Source organism: Salvelinus fontinalis, chromosome 38 (assembly GCF_029448725.1).
Source record: "Salvelinus fontinalis isolate EN_2023a chromosome 38, ASM2944872v1, whole genome shotgun sequence".
NCBI classification, from domain to species: Eukaryota; Metazoa; Chordata; class Actinopteri; order Salmoniformes; family Salmonidae; genus Salvelinus; species Salvelinus fontinalis.
In genome coordinates this window covers 12784266-12807250 of record NC_074702.1, presented here as the reverse complement: position 1 = coordinate 12807250, position 22985 = coordinate 12784266, and the positions used below count along the sequence as shown (strand labels likewise).

Below are 22985 nucleotides of genomic sequence, written 5' to 3'. Positions count from 1 at the left end.
TGGGCATCTTGATGCTAATAGGCTGAGTGCTGCTCTTCTTGCCTGTCAGTCCATCTGTCTGTCTATGGAGATTAAAGCAGGTGGGCCAGTCATAAGACGGGTTGAATGGGTTCTGGGTTGCCATTTGCCAGTTTCAGTGTGGATAGGGATATTGTTTGAACTTTCTGTCATATCAGTTTTCATAAGTGACTCTTGGCTGTTAAGCCAGAAGAATGGCAAGACTAAGCTAAATGATTTGTTAGGTAGATGTTCAAGCATGTCTTTGAAATATTCCCCTACTTTTTCTGCACCAAAGAGGAGTCATATCTCTGTGCTATATATACTGTATGTGTGAACACAACACCTGATAACTCCATCCCTCTATGTCCCTTTCTAAAATAATCCTAGTGAGGCATTGACGTCATAATACTCAGCTTGTGTTACAAAACCAGCATGTTTGGTCTCTACATCTGCGGAGATTATCTCCTGCAGTGTGTACATCATTGTCTCCCCTCCCTCCTCTACTCTCCTCCTTTCCTCTCCTACTCTCACCCCTCCTCCCTCCCTCTCCTGTGTGTTAATGTACTTGAAGTGGCCCGGCTGTCAATGAGCTTGTATTAACACCTGACTGGGAGCAGCGGGGCTGGGGCCGGCTGGTGTTTGTTCCTCAACGGTGCCTCCCCTGGGCCCGACCCCCAGGCTGCAGGCAGAGGGAACGGATCCCATAATCAATAACAACATCCTAGCAGGCTGTTGAGAGAGGGTGGGTAGGAAGGAGGGGGAAGGGTGGGGGGAGGAAGAGGCAGAAAGAGAGGGAGAGAAACAGTAGGGCAGAGATTGAGAGAATAGAGGGGTGGTAGAAAGAGGATAAGAGGGGCAGATGGGAGCAGGCTTTACAGTATATAGTTGTTGTACATTTCCTATTTATCCACCCTATCTTTATATTCTCAACTCTTAACATTGCTAACAAAACCAGGGCGTAGTTTGTCAGTCGATAAGTCAGACTTTTCATCGGCTTTCGGTGTCACTCAATGCATGATCTGGTATAAATCTTTTTTGATCTTTGTCTCTGCCAATACTCTCTATCGCTGTAGCTACAGTGTGTGAGACGAAATGGTATATGCATTAGCGTGAAAGTCCATTTTTCTCTCTCTCCTCTCACATACATACATACATACATACATACATACATACATACATACATACATACATACATACATACATACATACATACATACATACATACATACATACATACATGCATGCATGCATGCATGCATGCATACATACAGTGGGGAGAACAAGTATTTGATACACTGCCGATTTTGCAGGTTTTCCTACTTACAAAGCATGTAGAGGTCTGCAATTCTTATCATAGGTACACTTCAACTGTGAGAGACGGAATCTAAAACAAAAATCCAGAAAATCACATTGTATGATTTTTAAGCAATTCATTTGCATTTTATTGCATGACAAGTATTTGATCACCTACCAACCAGCAAGAATTCCGGCTCTCACAGACCTATTAGTTTTTCTTTAAGAAGCCCTCCTGTTCTCCACTCATTACCCGTATTAACTGCACCTGTTTGAACTCGTTACCTGTATAAAAGACACCTGTCCACACACTCAATCAAACAGACTCCAACCTCTCCACAATGGCCAAGACCAGAGAGCTGTGTAAGGACATCAGGGCTAAAATTGTAGACCTGCACAAGGCTGGGATGGGCTACAGGACAATAGGCAAGCAGCTTGGTGAGAAGGCAACAACTGTTAGCGCAATTATTAGAAAATGGAAGAAATTCAAGATGACGGTCAATCACCCTCGGTCTGGGGCTCCATGCAAGATCTCACCTCGTGGGCTATCAATGATCATGAGGAAGGTGAGGGATCAGCCCAGAACTACACGGCAGGACCTGGTCAATGACCTGAAGAGAGCTGGGACCACAGTCTCAAAGAAAATCATTAGTAACACACTACGCCGTCATGGATTAAAATCCCGCAGCGCACGCAAGGTCCCCCTGCTCAAGCCAGCGCATGTCCAGGCCCGTCTGAAGAATGCCAATGACCATCTGGATGATCCAGAGGCGGAATGGGAGAAGGTCATGTGGTCTGATGAGACAAAAATAGAGCTTTTTGGTCTAAACTCCACTCGCCGTGTTTGGAGGAAGAAGAAGGATGAGTACAACCCCAAGAACACAATCCCAACCGTGAAGCATGGAGGTGGAAACATCATTCTTTGGGGATGCTTTTCTGCAAAGGGGACAGGACGACTGCACCGTATTGAGGGGAGGATGGATTGGGCCATGTATCACGAGATCTTGGCCAACAACCTCCTTCCCTCAGTAAGAGCATTGAAGATGGGTCGTGGCTGGGTCTTCCAGCATGACAACGACCCGGAACACACAGCCAGGGCAACTAAGGAGTGGCTCCGTAAGAAGCATCTCAAGGTCCTGGAGTGGCCTAGCCAGTCTCCAGACCTGAACCCAATAGAAAATCTTTGGAGGGAGCTGAAAGTCCATATTTCCCAGCAACAGCCCCGAAACTTGAAGGATCTGGAGAAGGTCTGTATGGAGGAGTGGGCCAAAATCCCTGCTGCAGTGTGTGCAAACCTGGTCAAGAACTACAGGAAACGTATGATCTCTGCAATTGCAAACAAAGGTTCCTGTACCAAATATTAAGTTCTGCTTTTCTGATGTATCAAATACTTATGTCATGCAATAAAATGCAAATTAATTACTTAAAAATCATAATGTGATTTTCTGGATTTTTGTTTTAGATTCCGTCTCTCACAGTTGAAGTGTACCTATGATAAAATGACAGACCTCTACATGCTTTGTAAGTAGGAAAAACGGCTCGATTTTGCAGGTTATCAAATACTTGTTCTCCCCACTATACATACATACATACATACATACATACATACATACATACATACATACATACATACATACATACATACATACATACATACATACATACATACAGTTGAAGTGGGAAGTTTACATAGAGTTAGGTCTCTACTTTGTGCTTGACACAAGTCATTTTTCCAAAAATTGTTTACAGACATTATTTCACTATCACAATTCCAGTGAGTCAGAAGTTTACATACACTAAGTTGACTGTGCCTTTTAAACAGCTTGGAAAATTCCAGAAAATGACGTCATGGCTTTAGAAGTTTCTGATAAATTATGTCAATTAGCCTGAGTCAATTGGAGGTGTACCTGTGGATGTATTTCAAGGCCTACCTTCAAACTCACTGCCTCTTTGCTTGACATCATGGGAAAATCAAAAGAAATCAGCCAAGACCTCAGAAAAAAATTGTTGACCTCCGCAAGTCTGGTTCATCCTTGGGAGCAATTTCCAAACGCCTGAAGGTACCACGTTCATCTGTACGAACAATAGTACGCAAGTATAAACACCATGGGACCACGCAGCCGTCATACTGCTCAGGAAGGAGATGCGTTCTGTCTCCTAGAGATAAACGTACTTTGGTGCGAAAAGTGCAAATCAATCCCAGAACAACAGCAAAGGATCTTGTGAAGATGCTGGAGGAAACGGGTACAGAAGTATCTATATCCACAGTAAAATTAGTCCCATATCGACATAACCTGAAAGGCCGCTCCGCAAGGAAGAAGCCACTGCTCCAAAATCGCCATTTAAAAAGCCAGACTGCGGTTTGCAACTGCACATGGGGACGAAGATCGTACTTTTTGGAGAAATATCCTCTGGTCTGATGAAACAAAAATAGAACTGTTTGGCCATAATGACAATTGTTATTTTTGCAGGAAAAAGGGAGAGGCTTGCAAGCCGAAGAACACCATCCCAACCGTGAAGCACGGGGGTGGCAGCATCATGTTGTGGGGGTGCTTTGCTGCAGGAGGGACTGGTGCACTTCACAAAATAGATGACTTCATGAGGAAGGAAATTGTGGATATATTGAAGCAACATCTCAAGACATCAGTCAGGAAGTTAAAGCTTGGTCGCAGATGTGTCTCAAAATGGACAATGACCCCAAGCATACTTCCAAAGTTGTGGCAAAATGGATTAAGGACAACAAAGTCAAGGTATTGGAGTGGCCATCACAAAGCCCTGACCTCAATCCCATAGAAAATGTGTGGGCAGAACTGAAAAAGCGTGTTCGAGCAAGGAGGCCTACAAACCTGACTCAGTTACACCAGCTCTGTCAGGCGGAATGGGCCAAAATTCACCCAATTTATTGTGGGAAGCTTGTGGAAGGATACCCAAAACGTTTGACCCAAGTTAAAGAATTTAAAGGCAATGCTACCGAATACTAATTGAGTGTATGTGAACTTCTGACCCACTGGGAATGTGATGAAAGAAATAAAAGCTGAAATAAAGAATTTTCTCTACTATTATTCTGACATTTGACATTCTTAAAATAAAGTGGTGATCCTAACTGACCTAATACAGAGAATTTTACTAGGATTAAATGTCAGGAATTGTGAAAAACTGAGTTTAAATAAGGTGTATGTAAACTTCCGACTTCAACTGTGTATATGTATATATATATATATATGCACACACACACACGCAGAATGTATGCAACGATGTATACACATAGACACACACACTCTCTCTCTCTGCAGCTAAGCCATTGTCTGTGTTGGGAGATAGATCAGAGAGACTGTATCAGCTGGTACATTTAGTCTAATCTAAGGTCCTGTCCTTCATTCTCAAACTCGATATTATCCAACCACTTTGTTTGTATTGACAACTCTTCTCTCTCTCTCACATAATTCAATTCAAGGGCTTTATTGGCATGGGAAGCATATGTTAACATTGCCAAAGCATGTGAAGTAGATAATAAACAATACAAATTAACAGTAAATATTTCACTCTCTCTCAGGACAACATTAACAAAGTATTTCTCTCCCTCCACCTTTCTACCTTACTCCCTCTCTCCTTCCATCTATTACTCTTTCTATTTCTCAACTTCTCTCTTCTCTTTCTACCACATCTCACCCCCTCTCCTCTCCCTGTCTACCTCCCTCTCTCTAGGCCTTGGCCATGGCTGAGGTGAATGGACCGGGGCCCCTGGTGGCCGAGCCGCAGATTGCCATGTTCTGTGGGCGTCAGCTGCTGCACATGAACCCTGAGACTGGCCAATGGGAGCCTGACCCTCAGGGCCGGCAGGGCTGCTTCACAGAGCCCAACCAGATCCTGTCCTACTGCCAAGAGGTAGGAGCCAACAACACTGCTATGGTTATGAGATCGACCTCATACTGCACTGTTACTGCACTGTAATGCTCAGCTCATCTCCAATACTGCTGCAATAGCATACTAGAGAGCAGATACTTTAGATAGGTTTATGGATATAAAGATAGTGGTAGATTCAGGGCCTTCAGAAAGTATTCATAACCCTTGACTTATTGTTACAGACTGAATTCAATATGGAGTAAAAAAGTAAATTCTTCACAATAATGACAAAGTTAAAAACATGTTTTTGCAAACGATTACAAGCATACCCATAACATGATGAAGTCACAACTATGCTTGAACATATGGAGAGTGGTACTCAGTAATGTGTTGTATTGGATTTGCCCCAAACATATTCAGAACAAAAATGTAATTGCTTTGCCACATTTTTTGCAGTTTTACTTTAGTGCCTTGTTGCAAACAAAATGCATGTTTTGGAATATTTTTCTTCTGTACAGACTTCTTTCTTTTCAGTCTGTCAATTAGGTTAGTAATGTGGCATACGGTAACTACAATGTTGTTGAGCAGTTTTATCCTACCATAGCCATTAAACTCTTTTAAAGCCACCATTGGCCTCATGGTGAAATTCCTGAGCGGTTTCTCTCCTCTCCGGCAACTAAGTTAGCAAGGACACCTATATCTTTGTAGTGACTGGGTGTATTGATACACCATCCAAAGTGTAATTAATAACTTCACCATGCTCAAAGGGATATACACTGCTCAAAAAAATAAAGGGAACACTTAAACAACACAATGTAACTCCAAGTCAATCACACTTCTGTGAAATCAAAGCACTTTTGAGCAGACACATGCACATTTGTGGCCTGCTGGAGGTCATTTTGCAGGGCTCTGGCAGTGCACCTCCTTGCACAAAGGCGGAGGTAGCGGTCCTGCTGCTGGGTTGTTGCCCTCCTACGGCCTCCTCCACGTCTCCTGATGTACTGGCCTGTCTCCTGGTAGCGCCTGCATGCTCTGGACACTACGCTGACAGACACAGCAAACCTTTTTGCCACAGTTCGCATTGATGTGCCATCCTGGATGAACCTGAGCCACTTGTTTGGGTTGTAGACTCCGTCTCATGCGACCACTAGAGTGAGAGCACCGCCAGCATTCAAAAGTGACCAAAACATCAGCCAGGAAGCATAGGAACTGAGAAGTGGTCTGTGGTCACCACCTGCAGAATCACTCCTGTTTTGGGGGGTGTCTTGCTAATTGCCTATAATTTCCACCTTTTGTCTATTCCATTTGCACAACAGCATGTGAAATTTATTGTCAATCAGTGTTGCTTCCTAAGTGGACAGTTTGATTTCACAGAAGTGTGATTGACTTGGAGTTACATTGTGTTGTTTAAGTGTTCCCTTTATTTTTTTGAGCAGTGTATATATTTTTTTACCCATCTACCAATTGGTGCCCTTATTTGCGAGGCATTGGAAAACATCTCTGGTCTTTGTGGTTGAATCTGTGTTTTTGAAATTCAGTGCTTGACTGAAGGACGTTACAGATATTTGTGTGTGTGGGGTACAGAGATGAGGTAGTCATTAAAAAATCATGTTTAACACTATTGCACACGGATTGCAACTTATTATGTGACTTGTTAAACACATGTTTACTCCTGAACTCATTTAGGCTTGTCATAACAAAGGGTTTGACTACTTATTGACTTGAGACATTTCAGCTTCTAATTTTAAATTGATTTGTAAACATTTAAAAACATCATTCCACTTTGACATTATGGGCTATTGTGTGTAGGCCAGTGACAAATAAATCTACATTTTATCCATTTTAAATTCAGGCTGTAACAACAACATGTGGAAAAAGTCAAGGGGTGTGAATACTTTCTGAATGCACTGTAAATGGGTGGACAGACTGGTATAGATACCTGACACAACATTATGAATAGGAGCAGGAGTAACCAACCTAATCTCCCAATCTGTCTCACTTGGTTTGTCTTGTCCTATCAAATCTATATATTTCCATATATATATATATATATATATATATGTATATGTATATGTATATATATATATATATGTATATGTATATGTATATGTAGTGGAGTGATGGTGGTCAGGAGAAAATATTTATTGATATTTCCTGAATATTAATACTACCATTCATCGATCTTCCTCCTGCCACGTTTATCCCCCTAATTCCTGAAAGTCTCCTGCATGCCAAATTTAAGGCATATCAATGGCATGACAGGCCTAGCCACAGCCTTGGTTTGATTTGAGACTCGCTGCTCCCCCTCCCCAACAAGAGCAAAGAGCCTGTTTTTATAAAAGGACATCATGCACCACCTGGTGGCTAAATGAAGCACAGCAGGTAAAGAAAACAGCAGTCACACAGTTGAAATGGCTGTAATATGATTACCCAGCTCATTATTCTTCTGTGATTGCTTTTCCACAAAAGTGTTCCCTTTTTCCTCAATGTCTGTTGATCCGGCTCTCAGACAGCGTGCCAAATACATTTCTCAATCCATTAAACCTCATTATAGGGCTGTGCTTATGCCATTGCCCTACATTTTAATTGAAAGTAGTCAGATGTGAAATTGGGATTATTGAAACAATTGGAAGTGGGATTGTATAGGTCAACTTGTTTTCAGACTGGAATTTTCCTTACATCTTAACAAGAATATCAGTGTACGACATGCATAGTCAGAAAATAGACCCTTAGGACCAAAGTGTTTCAGACCGTTGCATGAGTCTCTCCTTTTTTACCTTTCTCCCTATTGATTGTGCTATCCTCTCTCCTACTCCCTCTTGCCCTCTCCTCCTCTCTCCTCCTCTCTCCCTCTGTCTGTACTGTACGTCTCCCCTCCCCTTTTCCCCTCTCCATTGTCTGACCCTGTTGTCTCTCTCCTCCCTGATGTCCTGTCTGTCCATATCGTCCATCCATCTGTCCCTCCCACCGTCTGTCTGCCTGTCCATCTGTCCAACCAGATGTACCCAGCCCTACAGATCTCCCATGTGGAGGAGTCCTCCAGACCCGTCACCATCCCAGCCTGGTGTAAGAAGGGCTGGGGCCACTGCCAGACACGCCCCTTCATCGTCATGCCCTACCGCTGCCAGGGTAAGAACCACATGTCTGCAATGGCTGCACCCTCAGCATCATAATCATCATCCTTCTAATCTTCAGCGTATCCCTACACAAACATCACTCAAAACATTTCACAACTTCCCTTTGATCACCCACCCCATTTCGGAGGATACCTTTATTAAATTAATAAGTAACATGTCATCATTATGTTTAATACAAAGCATGTAATTTCCATGATATGTTTAAGTAGCGTTCAAATTCAGCCTCGGGAAGGAATAATAGAAACGGACATAGTACGTATAATAGTTCATTTGAATGGATTCCATTGTCAAAGCTTTGTCAGGTGCACCAAAGGGCTTCACTCCATTAAAATGGTGGAAAGGCATTTCAGTCTGTGTTGAATTTTAACCCCACATTTTTTCAAACATGCCACTATGCACATCTTATACCATTAGTAACCCTAACATGTAATCCAAATTGCTTAAAAAAATTATAGTAATTGAAAAGTATGTAAAAATAATTGTGACTGATGGGAACATACAGTGCTCTGCCTATAATAAAATGAACAGACATTTGCCCCAATATCTACTGTATATACCACAGCTAATTTACCCACACACCTCAACCCAATTACCCAAACACCCCATCCCTCTCTCCCCATGCCCTAACACCCACATGCCAATACCCTAATATTGATACAATCAAGTACTGATACACCCATATCCTAGCCCTGAATGATACACCCATATCCTAGCCCTGAATGATACACCCATTTTTATTTTCTTATTTAACCTTTATTTAACCAGGTAGGCTAGTTGAGAACAAGTTCTCATTTGCAACTGCGACCTGGCCAAGATTAAGCAAAGCAGTTCGACACACAACAACAACAGAGTTCGGGGATTCGATCTTGCAACCTTTCGGTTACTAGTCCAACGCTCTAACCACTAGGCTACCTGCCGCCCCCAATAAAATTGTATTTTATTTTTAATCATACTCGACACCTTAATAATGCATAAGATATGGCTTATTTGTTAATAAATACAACTTTAACTTCTCTAGAGCCTATAAAGTACAAAAGTTATTATTTTCACTATTGTGACCGATGGAATCAAATTACTTAAATTAAAATGTGAAATAAAGCATACTTCACATTTTTCTGTCCTTGACTGACTGACTGCCTGCAGCTATTGAAAGTAGAACTGCAGGCAGCAGCACACCATTGTGTTTTGGATCAATCTCCACTCCTCACCTCGTCCTCAGCCCAGACAGTGCAGAGGCACTGTAATGAGTTGGCATTATCTTATTATACTGAACCTTTCTAGTTCAAGTCTCTCTCTCTCTCCTCTCTCTCTCTCTCTGATTTATGGATGTTTATCAATTAAAAAAATGTTACAACCAAGGCAAGTATTAAAATATAAAATATTCTCCCTCTCATTCCATTTCCCTCCTCTCTCTCTTGCTCTGCAGTGGGTGAGTATGTGAGTGAAGCCCTGTTGGTTCCAGACCGATGCCGTTTCCTGCACCAGGAGCAGATGGATGCCTGTGAGAGCTACGTCTACTGGCACAACATAGCCAAGGAGGTGCGGGCGGAGTGACATTATATTAACTAAGATTATATTACAGTTAATGAAATTATGCCTAAATTATATTACATGTTCATTTTTCAATTAATTTCTTATGTTTTAATTGGGTTTTAACGCCACTAGGACTCTTTATAGAGAGTTAGCATAGACTTCTATGAGACATTAAACTTTGACTTGGACTAATTGAGTCAATAACTAAACTGCAGTGTAGACTGCACTGCAGTAACAGACTGGGGCTGGAAGCTAACTGTACCCAGCTGGGTGTAGTGTAACATACAGTATCATACTGCATCAGCAGAGAGCAGCTAGAGTAGTTTATTATAGGCCAGGGAGGTGTGGTAGGTTATTATATTCCAGGGAGGTGAGGCAGTTTATTGGAGGCCAGGGAGGTGAGGCAGTTTATTGGAGGCCAGGGAGGTGAGGCAGTTTATTGGAGGCCAGGGAGGTGAGGCAGTTTATTGGAGGCCAGGGAGGTGATGTAAGTTGTAGTTTTTATATTTCACCTTCATCATGCTGAGGAACCGGTTACCCTCTGTCGTGTTCCATTCGTCCTGCTAGTTAGTTCCCTTTGATCACACTCACATTTCCTCTCTTTTTCTATACACCCCTGATCTCTCTAGTTCACCTTGGTCTTTTCCAATCTTGATCCAGTTTAACATATTTCTCTCATCCTTTCTGTTTCAGGCCTGCACAGCAGACGGTCTGGAGCTGCATAGTTATGGGATGCTGTTGCCGTGCGGCGAACGTTTCCGTGGGGTGGAGTATGTGTGCTGCCCGGGGAGGGGCGGGTCCAGTGGCAGGGGGGAGACCGAGGGAGGGGACGTTCTCCCAGCAGGACCCCAGGCCCTCACCCCTCAGGTCAAAGTCAACACAGGGTGAGTCCCATTACCCCTGCTGTCTGTGGTGATGATGGGGGTGATGATGATGATCATAATGTTTGACCTTGTACCCCATTCCCAGAGTCAAAGTGACAACACCCACCCCAAGCCCCTCTCCTGACACCGATGTGGATGAGGCAGACATGGAGGAGGAAGACGATGAGATGGTGGAAGAGAATGAGCAGGTGGTGGAAGAGGATGAGGAGGAGGCAGTAGAGGATGAGGATGATGAGGAGGAGGAGGAAGAGGAGGAGCAGCAGCAGGAGGTTGCAGCAGCGGTGAAAGACCCAGAGGAGTATGAGTACTCCATTGACTCTGGCCCCTATCAGGCTTCTGACTACACAGACTCCTTCTACTATGAGAAAGGCCAGGGTCAGGCTGGTCGCAACCCCTCCACATCCCCACCCCAGACCAGGGGAGACAGCCGTGAGTAACCACCTACCTTCTATTTCACAGTTACATCTTCACCCTGTCCAGAAACAATTCTTAGCCCCTACTTACCACCTCTCAACTAGATCTGAGAGGATTTCATGGGCATAAGCTTTATAGGAATACCACTTTGCCCTAGATGGAATTTTATCCATATTGTCTATATTCTTACCTACAGAAGTGGGGTATTAAGTTGTGTCTAGGTTTTGTCTCGTCTGGATTTTTCTCTCTAAAGGCCAGTCTCAGTAAGGGAATGGACTGTAGTTGCTACCCTTAGAGTGGTTAACAGGGCAGTAAAAAGACTGGGTAAATGCTGACATCACTCTCCCACTTACTCTTACTTACTGGGGAATGAACTGTAGTGCCCAGTTAGCATCTCCAATACTTTCTCTCTCTCACGCTATCTCTGTAATAGACTAAGGATGATTACGCATGCATGCAAGGGCACACACACACACACACACACACATGCATGCACACACACACTCACCATGCCTATCTGTCTGGCTGGATATAGGAGTGGCTGGCTGATGTATTTACAGCACTACACGTCTCCAAATCAATAATGCTGACTGTTCACCCTACTATCTGGATCAATGGTTGTCTGGCTCTCTCTCTCTCCCTGGGTAATGGCAATGATTGGGATATCTTTCTGTCTCCCTCATCTTCACCGTCTTTCATTCTGCTGCACTGCCTGTACCTCCATCTCTCTCTCTCTTCTCCTTTGTTTTGCATCCTTTATTCTCCCTCGTCTCATTCCCCTCCTCTCCTTATCCCCCTCTCCTCCTTCTCCTCTGCAGTACCCACCCCTCGCCCCACAGATGGTGTGGATGTTTACTTCGAGATGCCAGGGGACGACAGTGAACACGCCAACTTCCTGCGTGCCAAGATGGACCTGGAGGAGCGGCGAATGAAACGTATCAATGAGGTAAGGTGGGCAGGGAGGCGGGTTTGGACAGGCAATGAACCAATAAGATGAGGCCAGGCCTGCTGTGCTGTTTCCGTATCTGTGATCTCCTACAGAACCCACTGTTGACAGTTGGGGGCAAATTGCTCTGGGACCTGAAGTGAGGTCTTAATGCAATATTAATATATTGGGAGAATCACAATTAAATACTCTGTCCTCTCTCCTCAACTCCTTCTCAAAATCCATTGGAGGAGAAGGTTCGGGGGTGGGGGGTGGGGGGGGTTAGGCTGGCTTTCTCATCCAATGGGTTTTGAGAAGGTGAGGACGCGATGAGTATGCAATCAACTGTTCAAGTGAACCAAGCCAAGTGGATACCCATAAACAGACAGACTTTCTTAGTAGCTGTAGATTGAGGTGGATATGGAGCATTTTAAACATCAGAATGGTCCTCAGTGGATTCCTGTCTGCGTAAATCTCTCTCTCTCTGTGTGTGTGTGTGTGTGTGTGTGTGTGTGTGTGTGTGTGTGTGTGTGTGTGTGTGTGTGTGTGTGTGTGTGTGTGTGTGTGTGTGTGTGTGTGTGTGTGTGTGTGTGTGTGTGTGTGTGTGTGACATTAACGCATCTTGCCTTTTCAGATCATGAAAGAATGGGCTGAGGCTGACAACCAATCCAAGAACCTGCCCAAGTCTGACCGCCAAGCCCTTAATGAGGTAGGAAGAGGGGATTAAAGAAGGAAGAAAAGATGGGAGACGGACACTCCTATACCTATTAACGCAACAATGATACCCCTCTCCTCTCCCCCCAGCATTTCCAGTCTGTGTTGCAGACTCTGGAGGAGCAGGTTGCAGGGGAGAGACAGAGGCTGGTGGAGACCCACCTGGCCCGCGTGGTGGCCACCCTCAACAACAACCGCAGACTGGCCTTGGAGAGCTACCTGACCACCGTGCAGGCAGAGCCCCCACAGGTCCGCAGACAGCAGGGGCAGCAGGGATATCTACATTTTCTTAGGCAGAGAACATGACTGTACAGAACTGCAACGCTGCTGGGTTTTTCACGCTCAACAATTTCCTGTGTGTATCAAGAATGGTCCACCATCCAAAGGACATCCAGACAACTTGTCACAACTGTGGGAAGCATTGGAGTCAACATGGGGCAGCATCTCTGTGGAACGCTTTTAACACCTTGTAGAGTCCATGCCCTGAATTGAGGCTGTTCTGAGGGCAAAGGGAGGGGTGCAACTCAATATTAGGAAGGTGTTCCTTATGTTTGGTATACTCAGTGTATATTTGTTAGGCAGAGAGTATGAGTGGACTGTAGTATATTGTTAATTTCTTCCACACCTTCTCCACCCCCTCCATTCTCTGACTATAATATCCCTCCTCTCTCAACAGCCAGAGCGGGTGCTGCAGGCTCTGAAGCGATACATGGCAGCAGAGCAGAAGGACCGCAGACACACTCTGAGACACTACCAGCACATTGAGGCCGTCGACCCCCAGAAGGCTGAGCAGATGAAGTTCCAGGTGTGAAATGAAAATATACCGGAATATACTAGGATGAAAAGATACTGTACATCTTCCTTAAGCAGTGATGCTGCTTCATGAAAAATGATGCTCATGAAATAACTCTTAAAGGGGCAATCAGTTGTTGAAACAATAAATAAAAAAGTATATCCCCGCCCCTGTTTCGGTAAAAAGCTGAGGGATTGGGCTGGAGAAATGTAACCACTCAAGTTCATAGACATAGCTATGCATACTGTGACTGACCATTCATGATATCAATGATGTTTTTGAGGCTATTGGAGTAAAACAAGCTTATAGGTTGGGTTCTAATGGGGTACCACAGTTGAACTAAGCTCATGGGGCATTTATAAATTATATTTGTCAAGAATCAATGGGTACATATCATCTATTTATATGTCCAAAAATGCATGTAGCAACTGCAGATTGCCCCTTTACCAAAAGGATCAAAACTGATGTCATAATCATCCTTAACAGCAAAACTCATTTTCACTTGTAAATGTCATTACATTAAACCAACACATAACTCTTTCAGACTCGGTGGGGGCTTTGTCTTGCAATGAACCTAACCAGCATTGATCTCTTGGGGTTGCAGGTCTACACCCACCTCCATGTGATTGAGGAGAGGATGAACCAGAGCTTGGCATTACTCTACAAGGTCCCTGCCTTGGCTGAGGAGCTGCACGATGATATCCGTACGCTACACTCCTCTCTACTCTCCATGTAGACCAGGATGTGGGGTTACTGCCCCTGTCCTAATATTCATGTTTTAGTTCCTTCATAAGACATTTAGAAAGATAAGCTAGCATTTATCATGATGTCTTTGTAAGACATTCAAAGTTCCAAATATACATTATCTAATTAGTAGGTTATTATTATCTTGAAATTTCTCTAGGGAACTCTCATTCAGAAAATAAAGGATTGGTGTATATAAGGTGTAAATAACAGTTTTACCGTAAATACATTATACTGTACTGTATATCAAGCTGGGTAGCACTTTAGTTTATTGTATTTCTCTAAACACCTTTCCTGTGTTTAAAACCTGCTTGTTTCTCCCTCTCTCCCTGTAGAGGAGCTGGTGAAGGCGGAGCGAGGAGACATCAGTGAGCTCATGACCACATCCTTCTCTGAGACACGCACCACCGAGGAGCTGCTTCCTGCCGAGAGTGAGGAGGAGAAGGATGACGAGGAGGAGGAGGAGAGAGCCTTCCAGAACAGGCCCTACCCACCCCGCATCGGTACGGACACACACTCATGAATGCACGCATACACACAAAATGTTTCCTCTTCAAATACTTCAGGAAATAATTCATTTATTTGAATACAAGCAGTAGTTAACATTTTTTTCTCTCTCTCTTGTTTCTGTCCTGTCAAGACCCACAGCCCAACACTAAGAAAGGTGAGTTGAAGGGAAGGAACATGAAGTGTGATATTTGTCTGCCAAAATGTCATTTCCAAAGAAAGAAAAAGTTGAAGTTGATCATGGCTGAATCTGTGTGTTTTCTGCCTCTGCACTCAGCCTCTACAGACGAGTATGACTATGCCACATCTGAGAGAAGCCCCACGTATGAATATGAGGAGAAAGTGAGAAACATCTCTATTTTTTTTTTATTGCAAACATACACGTCACTTTGCAGACATGGCATCCTACTTGCACTTGTGTTTACAGCACAGCCAAGAGATACGCTGACAGATATTATGTTAATCATCTCTCCTTCTCTCCCTCATCCCTACCCACTTTGTATCTCACCCCTCGTGTGTGTATATGGAAAAATAGCTTGTGTCGCACTGCAGCCTCCACGTGATAAACTGCTACATTTTTACTCACCTACTATAACATCCTCCCACAGCAGGAAGTCAACTCCCATAGATATGTAGTTAATGTGTTCTATTTAATTCTGTGGTACTTCCTCTGTAATGCCCTATTAAATAACCTCCTCTCTCTCTTTCTCTCACTCTTGCTCTCACTCTCTAGATTAACACCTCTGTGGAGCTCAAGCAGGTAGTCTACAAGTCTCCTGAGATCCAGACAGATGAACTGGTGAGTCTGCTACCTAGATAAGTGTCTGGATGGGCTGGGCTGAGCGGACCCAGTCCTCTCTTGTGGTATTGTAAGTCATTCCCATGATGATATCAACCTCTAATTTCTCCATCCTCCCATCTTTGTGCCCACTCTTCCCCTCTTCTGTTTCTGTCCTTAGCAACCAGACGCCCTGGAGACGTTCAACCGCGGGGCCATGGTGGGGTTGCTCGTGGTTGCCGTGGCCATCGCCATGGTGATGGTGATTAGTCTGTTGCTGGTGCGCAGGAAGCCGTATGGCACCATCAGCCATGGCATCGTGGAGGTAGGAGGCAGGGAATCCAACAGAACCCGGGCACTTTGATACTTTCAGTAGATCTCTTTATTGCACATTAGTGTGGGTTTAAATATTGTTTTGACTTCTCTGACCAAGGCTTCCTCCGATCTCAATGCCATAAACTTTCTTCCTTGATCATCCATCATGATCATCATCCCTTCCAGTTCCATTATTCTCACAATTTGTTGATTAGTTGTTTGTACAGCTTTTAGCTGTATGCAAAATAAAACTAAACTAAACACAATCAATCAAATGTATTTTATAAAACTTTTTTTACATCAGCAGTTGTCACAGTGCTTTACAGATGCCCAGCCTAAAACCCCAGAGAGAAATCTATGCAGATGTAGAAGCCTAGAGGCTAGGAAATTCTCCCTAAAAAGCATAAACCTACTATAGGAAGAAACCTAGAACGAAATCAGGCTCTGAGGGTGGCCAGCCCTCTTCTGGCTGTCCAGGGTGGAGATACATGTGGCCATTAAGGCCAGATCGTTTTTGTTCATAGATGACCAGCAGGTTCAAATCATAACCATGGTGGCTATAGAAGGCGCAACAGAGCAACACCTCAGGAGTAAATGTCAGTTGGCTTGTCGTAGGCAGGTATTCAAAGTGTCTCTCCCTGCAGCGGCAGGTAGGAGAGGCACTTTATGCTTATAGCACAATATAGTGTCTCCTACTTCCTGCTGATAGCACTTCCTTATACCGTAGCATTGTACTGTATCTGTATCAGTATGACATTTGACCCTCCGTGTCTCACAGCAGGTTGACCCCATGCTGACCCCAGAGGAGCGCCAACTAAACAAGATGCAGAACCACGGCTATGAAAACCCCACCTACAAATTCTTTGAGCAAATGAACTGAGGCGGTGGGTGTGGCCTCCCGGTCATGCCCAATCACACGAGGCGCTCCCTTTCCTTGCTTCCCCTCCTAGGGGCAGTCCTAGTCACACCACCCAATGATGTATTAAGACGTATCATTACGACCAACACTTTAATGTAACTTGACAAGCAAATAGGGGGTATGTACCCCAAACCTCTGACTAACCATGTCCCCACATCAGTTTTTGGAATGTAAACCAGTAACAGAGACGTATTACCAACTGACCCATCCTCTTACTCTTCTGGTCTAGAATAAAGGGGTGGACATTAATGCCACAGTGTAACAATCATCTCCTTTGGAGAGATTCACTCCTGTCTACTTGGATAGGAATGCCATTGGATTGGCTTGAGTTGACCCCCTTATTCTTAATAAAATTGATTGGTATTTGTCAGAAACTGACTCAATGTTGAACACTGCATTTTGCTTTGTTCTGTATGTCATCTGTTTATTCTTTATTGGATTGTGTTACAGCTCTGATTCATTATATTCCAGTTCAAATAAATGGTGTAAAATGTGAACAAACAATATAGTATAGCTGATCTAAAACTCCACACAAACTAGTTCTCTATCTAAAGCTACAATGACTGACATGATGACCACCAAGCCAACCCCACATCCATGAGTCAATGAAGGACATCTTCTTTCAAAGCCAGGCACAGTTATAATGAATGAAGCAGAGATGAGGAGGTTGGGTAGTTATAATGAATGAAGCAGAGATGAGGAGGTTGGGTTGTTATAATGAATGAAGCAGAGATGAGGAGGTTGGGTTGTTATAATGAATGAAGCAGAGATGAGGAGGTTGGGTAGTTATAATGAATGAAGCAGAGATGAGGAGGTTGGGTTGTTATAATGAATGAAGCAGAGATGAGGAGGTTGGGTTGTTATAATGAATGAAGCAGAGATGAGGAGGTTGGGTAGTTATAATGAATGAAGCAGAGATGAGGAGGTTGGGTAGTTATAATGAATGAAGCAGAGATGAGGAGGTTGGGTAGTTATAATGAATGAAGCAGAGATGAGGAGGTTGGGTTGTTATAATGAAGGAAGCAGAGATGAGGAGGTTGGGTAGTTATAATGAAGGAAGCAGAGATGAGGAGGTTGGGTAGTTATAATGAATGAAGCAGAGATGAGGAGGTTGGGTAGTTATAATGAATGAAGCAGAGATGAGGAGGTTGGGTTGTTATAATGAAGGAAGCAGAGATGAGGAGGTTGGGTAGTTATAATGAAGGAAGCAGAGATGAGGAGGTTGGGTAGTTATAATGAATGAAGCAGAGATGAGGAGGTTGGGTAGTTATAATGAATGAAGCAGAGATGAGGAGGTTGGGTAGTTATAATGAAGGAAGCAGAGATGAGGAGGTTGGGTAGTTATAATGAAGGAAGCAGAGATGAGGAGGTTGGGTAGTTATAATGAATGAAGCAGAGATGAGGAGGTTGGGTAGTTATAATGAATGAAGCAGAGATGAGGAGGTTGGGTAGTTATAATGAATGAAGCAGAGATGAGGAGGTTGGGTAGTTATAATGAAGGAAGCAGAGATGAGGAGGTTGGGTTGGGAATGTGAGGTATTGAAGCTTGATTAACTTAGTTGTTACTTAGGTATTACTTACAGCAACATATATTATCAATCCATAGTAAAATGGGTTGGTGGTCTTTTGATATTCAGCCCAACCTCATCCATCAGTCTGTGGCATCTGACATAACCGGCACCCAGAGCCTATTCCATGTGATGTGAACTATATAATTGAACTAATGTACCAAATGTACCATTTAAGTGAATGACTGCTACCTAAAAAAATTGTAACAAAGTGATGAGAAGTCCATTATTTTAATGAAAGCATGCAGATTTGGTGTATGATGCTACCGTCTTTGTGTTGTTCCTGTTCTTTGCTTTTGATAAGATGGAAATGTTACAGATTAAAATGGACAGTGTAAATATCTTTAGAAAAAAACTTGACTTCAAAATAGACATTTCTAGAGTGAATTTGCATCAGTGTAATGGAATAATAACAAAAAAGAAGAATACCTTGTGCTGTTCAGAGAGAGAGAACATTTTCCTAACATGGCTGATTGAAAACGGACTGTTGTAAAAACCAGCACAAGATGACACAATTAACTTCTGACTGAATGTATTTTAGGTAGACGTTGAGACTCCATTTCCTCTTCGATAGTGCATCACTCCCCTAGTAGAACCCCAAGGACTAACCTGTAATCAGTAGACAAGCTACATGTCCAAAACTTTCCTCATTATCTCACTGTAGTTTAACACTGAATGTCTCTTTTCACTATTTGCAGGTTTGAATGAGAACAGTGGGATGTCAATCATTGTTGTGGTGCAATGGACTTCAGCATTATGGAACATAGTGATGTTGGCAAACATGGTGATATTGGGTAACAGTTGCACGTAAGGGAGGTACGCCGAGGACTGGACTATTGCTCAGATTGGGTGGGACCACAATATTTGCTCTAGCACACCTTAGTGAGTTATTTTCAGTTTATTGCTTCAAATTCAAGTGTAATCTTTATTAGGGACATGGCAGGTTTCAGGCAGGATGAACATATAGACGCTGTATATAAACCAGTTGAATGTTAGTCCACTAGGGAGATGTTGCATCTCACTGATGCATCTGTAACAGTTAGTATGATCAATATCATTCACTGTATATAGATCACAAGGGATTGTCCCCTTTTCAATGGCTGATTGTTGACCTCTTGGATGGGTTTTAAATTTAATTTATTATCCACTACATGATTTTGGTACCAGAGAGAGTTCTTTGTGTTGGATGGTTACATACACAGTAGGAGGTTTCTTCATAATCAACAGTGTCAACTGCAACTACTGTTGGCCTACTGTACTACAGATGATCCTAACCAAAACCAATCATCTTTCACTACTCTCAGAATTCTGAACATTTTACTTTTTAAAACACCACCAGTCCTGAAACATCCTTAGAGTTTCATCATTTATTTATAACTCATGGCTAGGTTGTGTACTCCATGAAACCACTGGTGACACAAGGGAGTAATTTATTGATCACATCAGAGGAGATGTGGCTGATTTCACCCTCAAACCGTTCTGTTTCTTTATTCAAACACTGCTTTGAATATGGGGAAGATGAGTTCAAATACTTGACCTCAGAGATTTGAATTTTCCATGTATTGCTTTTGGATTGTAGGAATCACAGGTTGTGGTTACTGCATCAAGATAATTAGAGAGCTGAGGTAGTCTTTGTATAATTTGTACAGCTCTGTTTAGTGGATGAAAATGTGGTACGTTCACAGTTTAAGTCAGTTGAACCTTGTGTAACAGTTTAACTTTAGACCGTCCCCTCGCCACGACGCGGTCGCTAACCAGGGACCCTCTGCACACATCAACAACAGTTACCCACGAAGCGTCGTTACCCATCGCTCCACGAGGGCCGCGGCTTTTGTGGAGCGATGGGTAACGATGCTTCGTGTGTGACCGTTGTTGATGTGTGCAGAGGGTCCCTGGTTCGCGCCCGGGTCGGGGCGAGGGAACGGACTAAAGTTATACTGTTACATTGATGCTGTTGACCCGGATCACTGGTTGCTGCGGAAAAGGAGGAGGTCAAAAGGGGGATGAATGTAACCGATGTGAAATGGCTGGCTATGTGGTGGTGCGCGCTAGCAGCCTTTCAGTCGGTGACGTCACTTACTCTGAGACTTGCTGCCTTTGCAGAGCGATGGGTAACGACGCTTCGTGGGTAACTGTTGTTGATGTGTGCAGAGGGTCCCTGGTTCGCGACCGGTCGGGGCGAGGGAACGGTCTAAAGTTATACTGTTACACTTGTATCGATACTCCTGAAACTATAGAAGAGAATAAGCTTGCCTGTGTTTCCCCAAAGACTCAAGGTTTTCCTACCAGCATTTAGCAGATGTAGAATGGTGTATACTGTAGTGACTGAACACACATTTGTATGTCCTCTCTTGATTAAGATACTTCTATGTTGGCCTTCCTCCCCTCCCCAGCCAATGAAAATGTAAACAATTATATGGAGAGTTTAATTGCTGCATTATTGCCTTTTACAATGCTGTGTTTTGGATGTAATTATGTATTTTTATTTCTAAGTAATAATCAATTGGATTGAGGGTCATGTTTTCTCACTGTATGAAAAATGTAATAGCTTGTATAATAATACCTATAGGCACCCTAAAGAGGTTAAGTGATGTCTAACAGTTCAGATACAGTAGACATACTCTGTCAGTAAGTCTATAACTAAATTGTCCATGGTGTGGCGCCAAGCACAACTGTGAACAAATGATTGCTCTTTGTCAGACACAGATACTGACTGTAAATAATGTGAACTCCCACCATTTTGACTATCCTCTGATTGGAATGATACTGATGACATCACTGAGGGAGCTGATCTTCAAATGTATTCAGAACTTGACCAAACACATGCTTTGCTCTAGAAGAGGTCAGACAACTGACTAATTTAACCAATTGTCTCTGAGCTATGTTGAGTGTAATTCATGTGCAAGAAATCTGAGCAATGGAGATCTGATTAAGCTATTTAAAACTGTAATAAAATTAGAAATAACCCACGAAACACTGTTTCTTGAATCACTGTACTTCCCCTCTGACTACAGGATGGGATAGTTGTCTTGATTTTATAATATCAGCCAGCATGGGGTCACCAAGAGAGACGCATGTGTTCTGTCACAGCTATATCCAGAGAGATATTCTCTGGTTATAATAACACATTAATAAACACACCACCCACAGGAAAGTGGAGTGTTGTAAAGTATGGCTTATGTTGTGTGGCTGGGTGTAGCCTAATGTATGATCTAGATTGGTGAAGGTATCTATAATGTGTGCAACACTATAAACAGTGTGCTGCCATATTTGGGATTTGAGGTCTTGAGATTGAAACCCACCTTCATATCTGTACAAAACATAGCCAACAGAGTTAAGGGAATAAAACCTCAAGTTTTCTGCAAATGTGTTTATGCATTTTTATGTCAGAACAGGGAGTTGAACACAACCACACATCAACCAAGCACCTATTTAGATTCAATAGAACATGAAGCACAATGACATCCTGTTCTTTCACCTCAACATTTTCATTCCAGTATTTAAACATCACAGACTGTAACTCGGTATATGCAAGAGCAGGAAGTCAACATGGTTATGGTTTTATGGTTTGTTCTAGGCCAAATGACAACCCTCAGCAGCAATACTGTCTTAAACACCATAGACAATGGTTTTGCTTGTCTACTAAGTCAAATTCACTTGTTCCAATTCAATGAGTGGAATTATTTTCTGTTTTTAATAGTGTCAGCAGGCTCAGCACATGTTATTTGGTTGGAACGTTATTAGGCTTTAATTATGACTTTTGTTGTGTGTGTATTTTCAACTACATTTGATAAATCATTAGCTATGTCAGTGGTCGCGATCTACTGGTCGACCTCCAAGGAATTGCTATTCGATCGTCAAAAATGTCTGTAAAAAAAACAAAACAATAAAGCGTTCCTATTTTTTGTATTCGTTTTGTGTTGTTCCCGTTAAATGCACTTGATTCAGCAGCCCTAGGCAAGGCAAAGCGTTCCTTGTTTTAACAATTTAATGTGTCTGCGGGTAGAACTCCGTCTTCCCCGCAAGTCAAGTGCACCTGCAAGTTTACCACTGGCCAATCAGATAGCTCAAATCGCCTTGATTGACTTCAAGCCAAAGACTGTAAAAAGAAGCCTCGAACACACAGCAAAGTTGATGCCGGTAGATTTCAAAACTTTCAAAACCATGACAATAGAGAAAGTCAACGAATACAGCAAAGAGCTGTTGTTTTTGAATGAGTTCATGTTTAAGTTGTTAGTCAGCAATGTCAAGACTTTGTTTAACACTTTTATATGCCATAAAATGCACGTGCCGCTGCATTGAATGAGTATGGGAGAGTGTTTCCGATAAGCTTGCGTGGGTATTGTTAGCGGCTTGTCTTTTTTAATATCAAGGAATGTTTAACTTTCTCTGGTCATAGGAGTAACAACATGAATTGGTGCATGAGGCAGAAATAATTCAGTGCGACTTGAATTTCACCATCAGTTGGAAGACGGTGTCCCCACAGCTAGAACAATGAAAGAGTTTAGCAATTAACATCTTTGGTATCCCCCTTTCTCACGTAAAGTTTCCACAACTTCCGTATTCGCCAGACGAAGGTCCGCCCCCATTTTCAACGGGAGCACGCCGAGCAATGCGC

At 43.0% G+C, this 22985-nt stretch overlaps 1 protein-coding gene across 2 annotated transcripts in view; it reads left to right on the top strand.

Annotated features, from left to right (window-relative positions):
* The window catches only part of LOC129838017 (amyloid beta precursor like protein 1-like), a 52870-nt gene extending 31529 nt beyond the window's left edge, over positions 1 to 21341 (top strand). The window contains exons 2-17 of one of the 2 annotated variants that reach the window (XM_055904672.1): positions 4999 to 5178; positions 8136 to 8265; positions 9700 to 9812; positions 10500 to 10690; positions 10776 to 11119; positions 11923 to 12050; positions 12664 to 12738; positions 12834 to 12992; positions 13420 to 13548; positions 14141 to 14240; positions 14616 to 14783; positions 14921 to 14944; positions 15065 to 15129; positions 15521 to 15586; positions 15747 to 15890; positions 16662 to 21341. In XM_055904672.1, coding sequence (XP_055760647.1) covers positions 4999 to 5178; positions 8136 to 8265; positions 9700 to 9812; positions 10500 to 10690; positions 10776 to 11119; positions 11923 to 12050; positions 12664 to 12738; positions 12834 to 12992; positions 13420 to 13548; positions 14141 to 14240; positions 14616 to 14783; positions 14921 to 14944; positions 15065 to 15129; positions 15521 to 15586; positions 15747 to 15890; positions 16662 to 16760 — 2115 coding nt within the window. In that variant the 3' untranslated portion in view covers positions 16761 to 21341. Of the gene's footprint in view, positions 1 to 4998; positions 5179 to 8135; positions 8266 to 9699; positions 9813 to 10499; positions 10691 to 10775; positions 11120 to 11922; positions 12051 to 12663; positions 12739 to 12833; positions 12993 to 13419; positions 13549 to 14140; positions 14241 to 14615; positions 14784 to 14920; positions 14945 to 15064; positions 15130 to 15520; positions 15587 to 15746; positions 15891 to 16658 lie in introns of both variants that reach the window. The other variant, XM_055904671.1, reaches the window with a different exon arrangement.
* The last annotated feature ends 1644 nt before the right edge of the window (positions 21342 to 22985 follow it).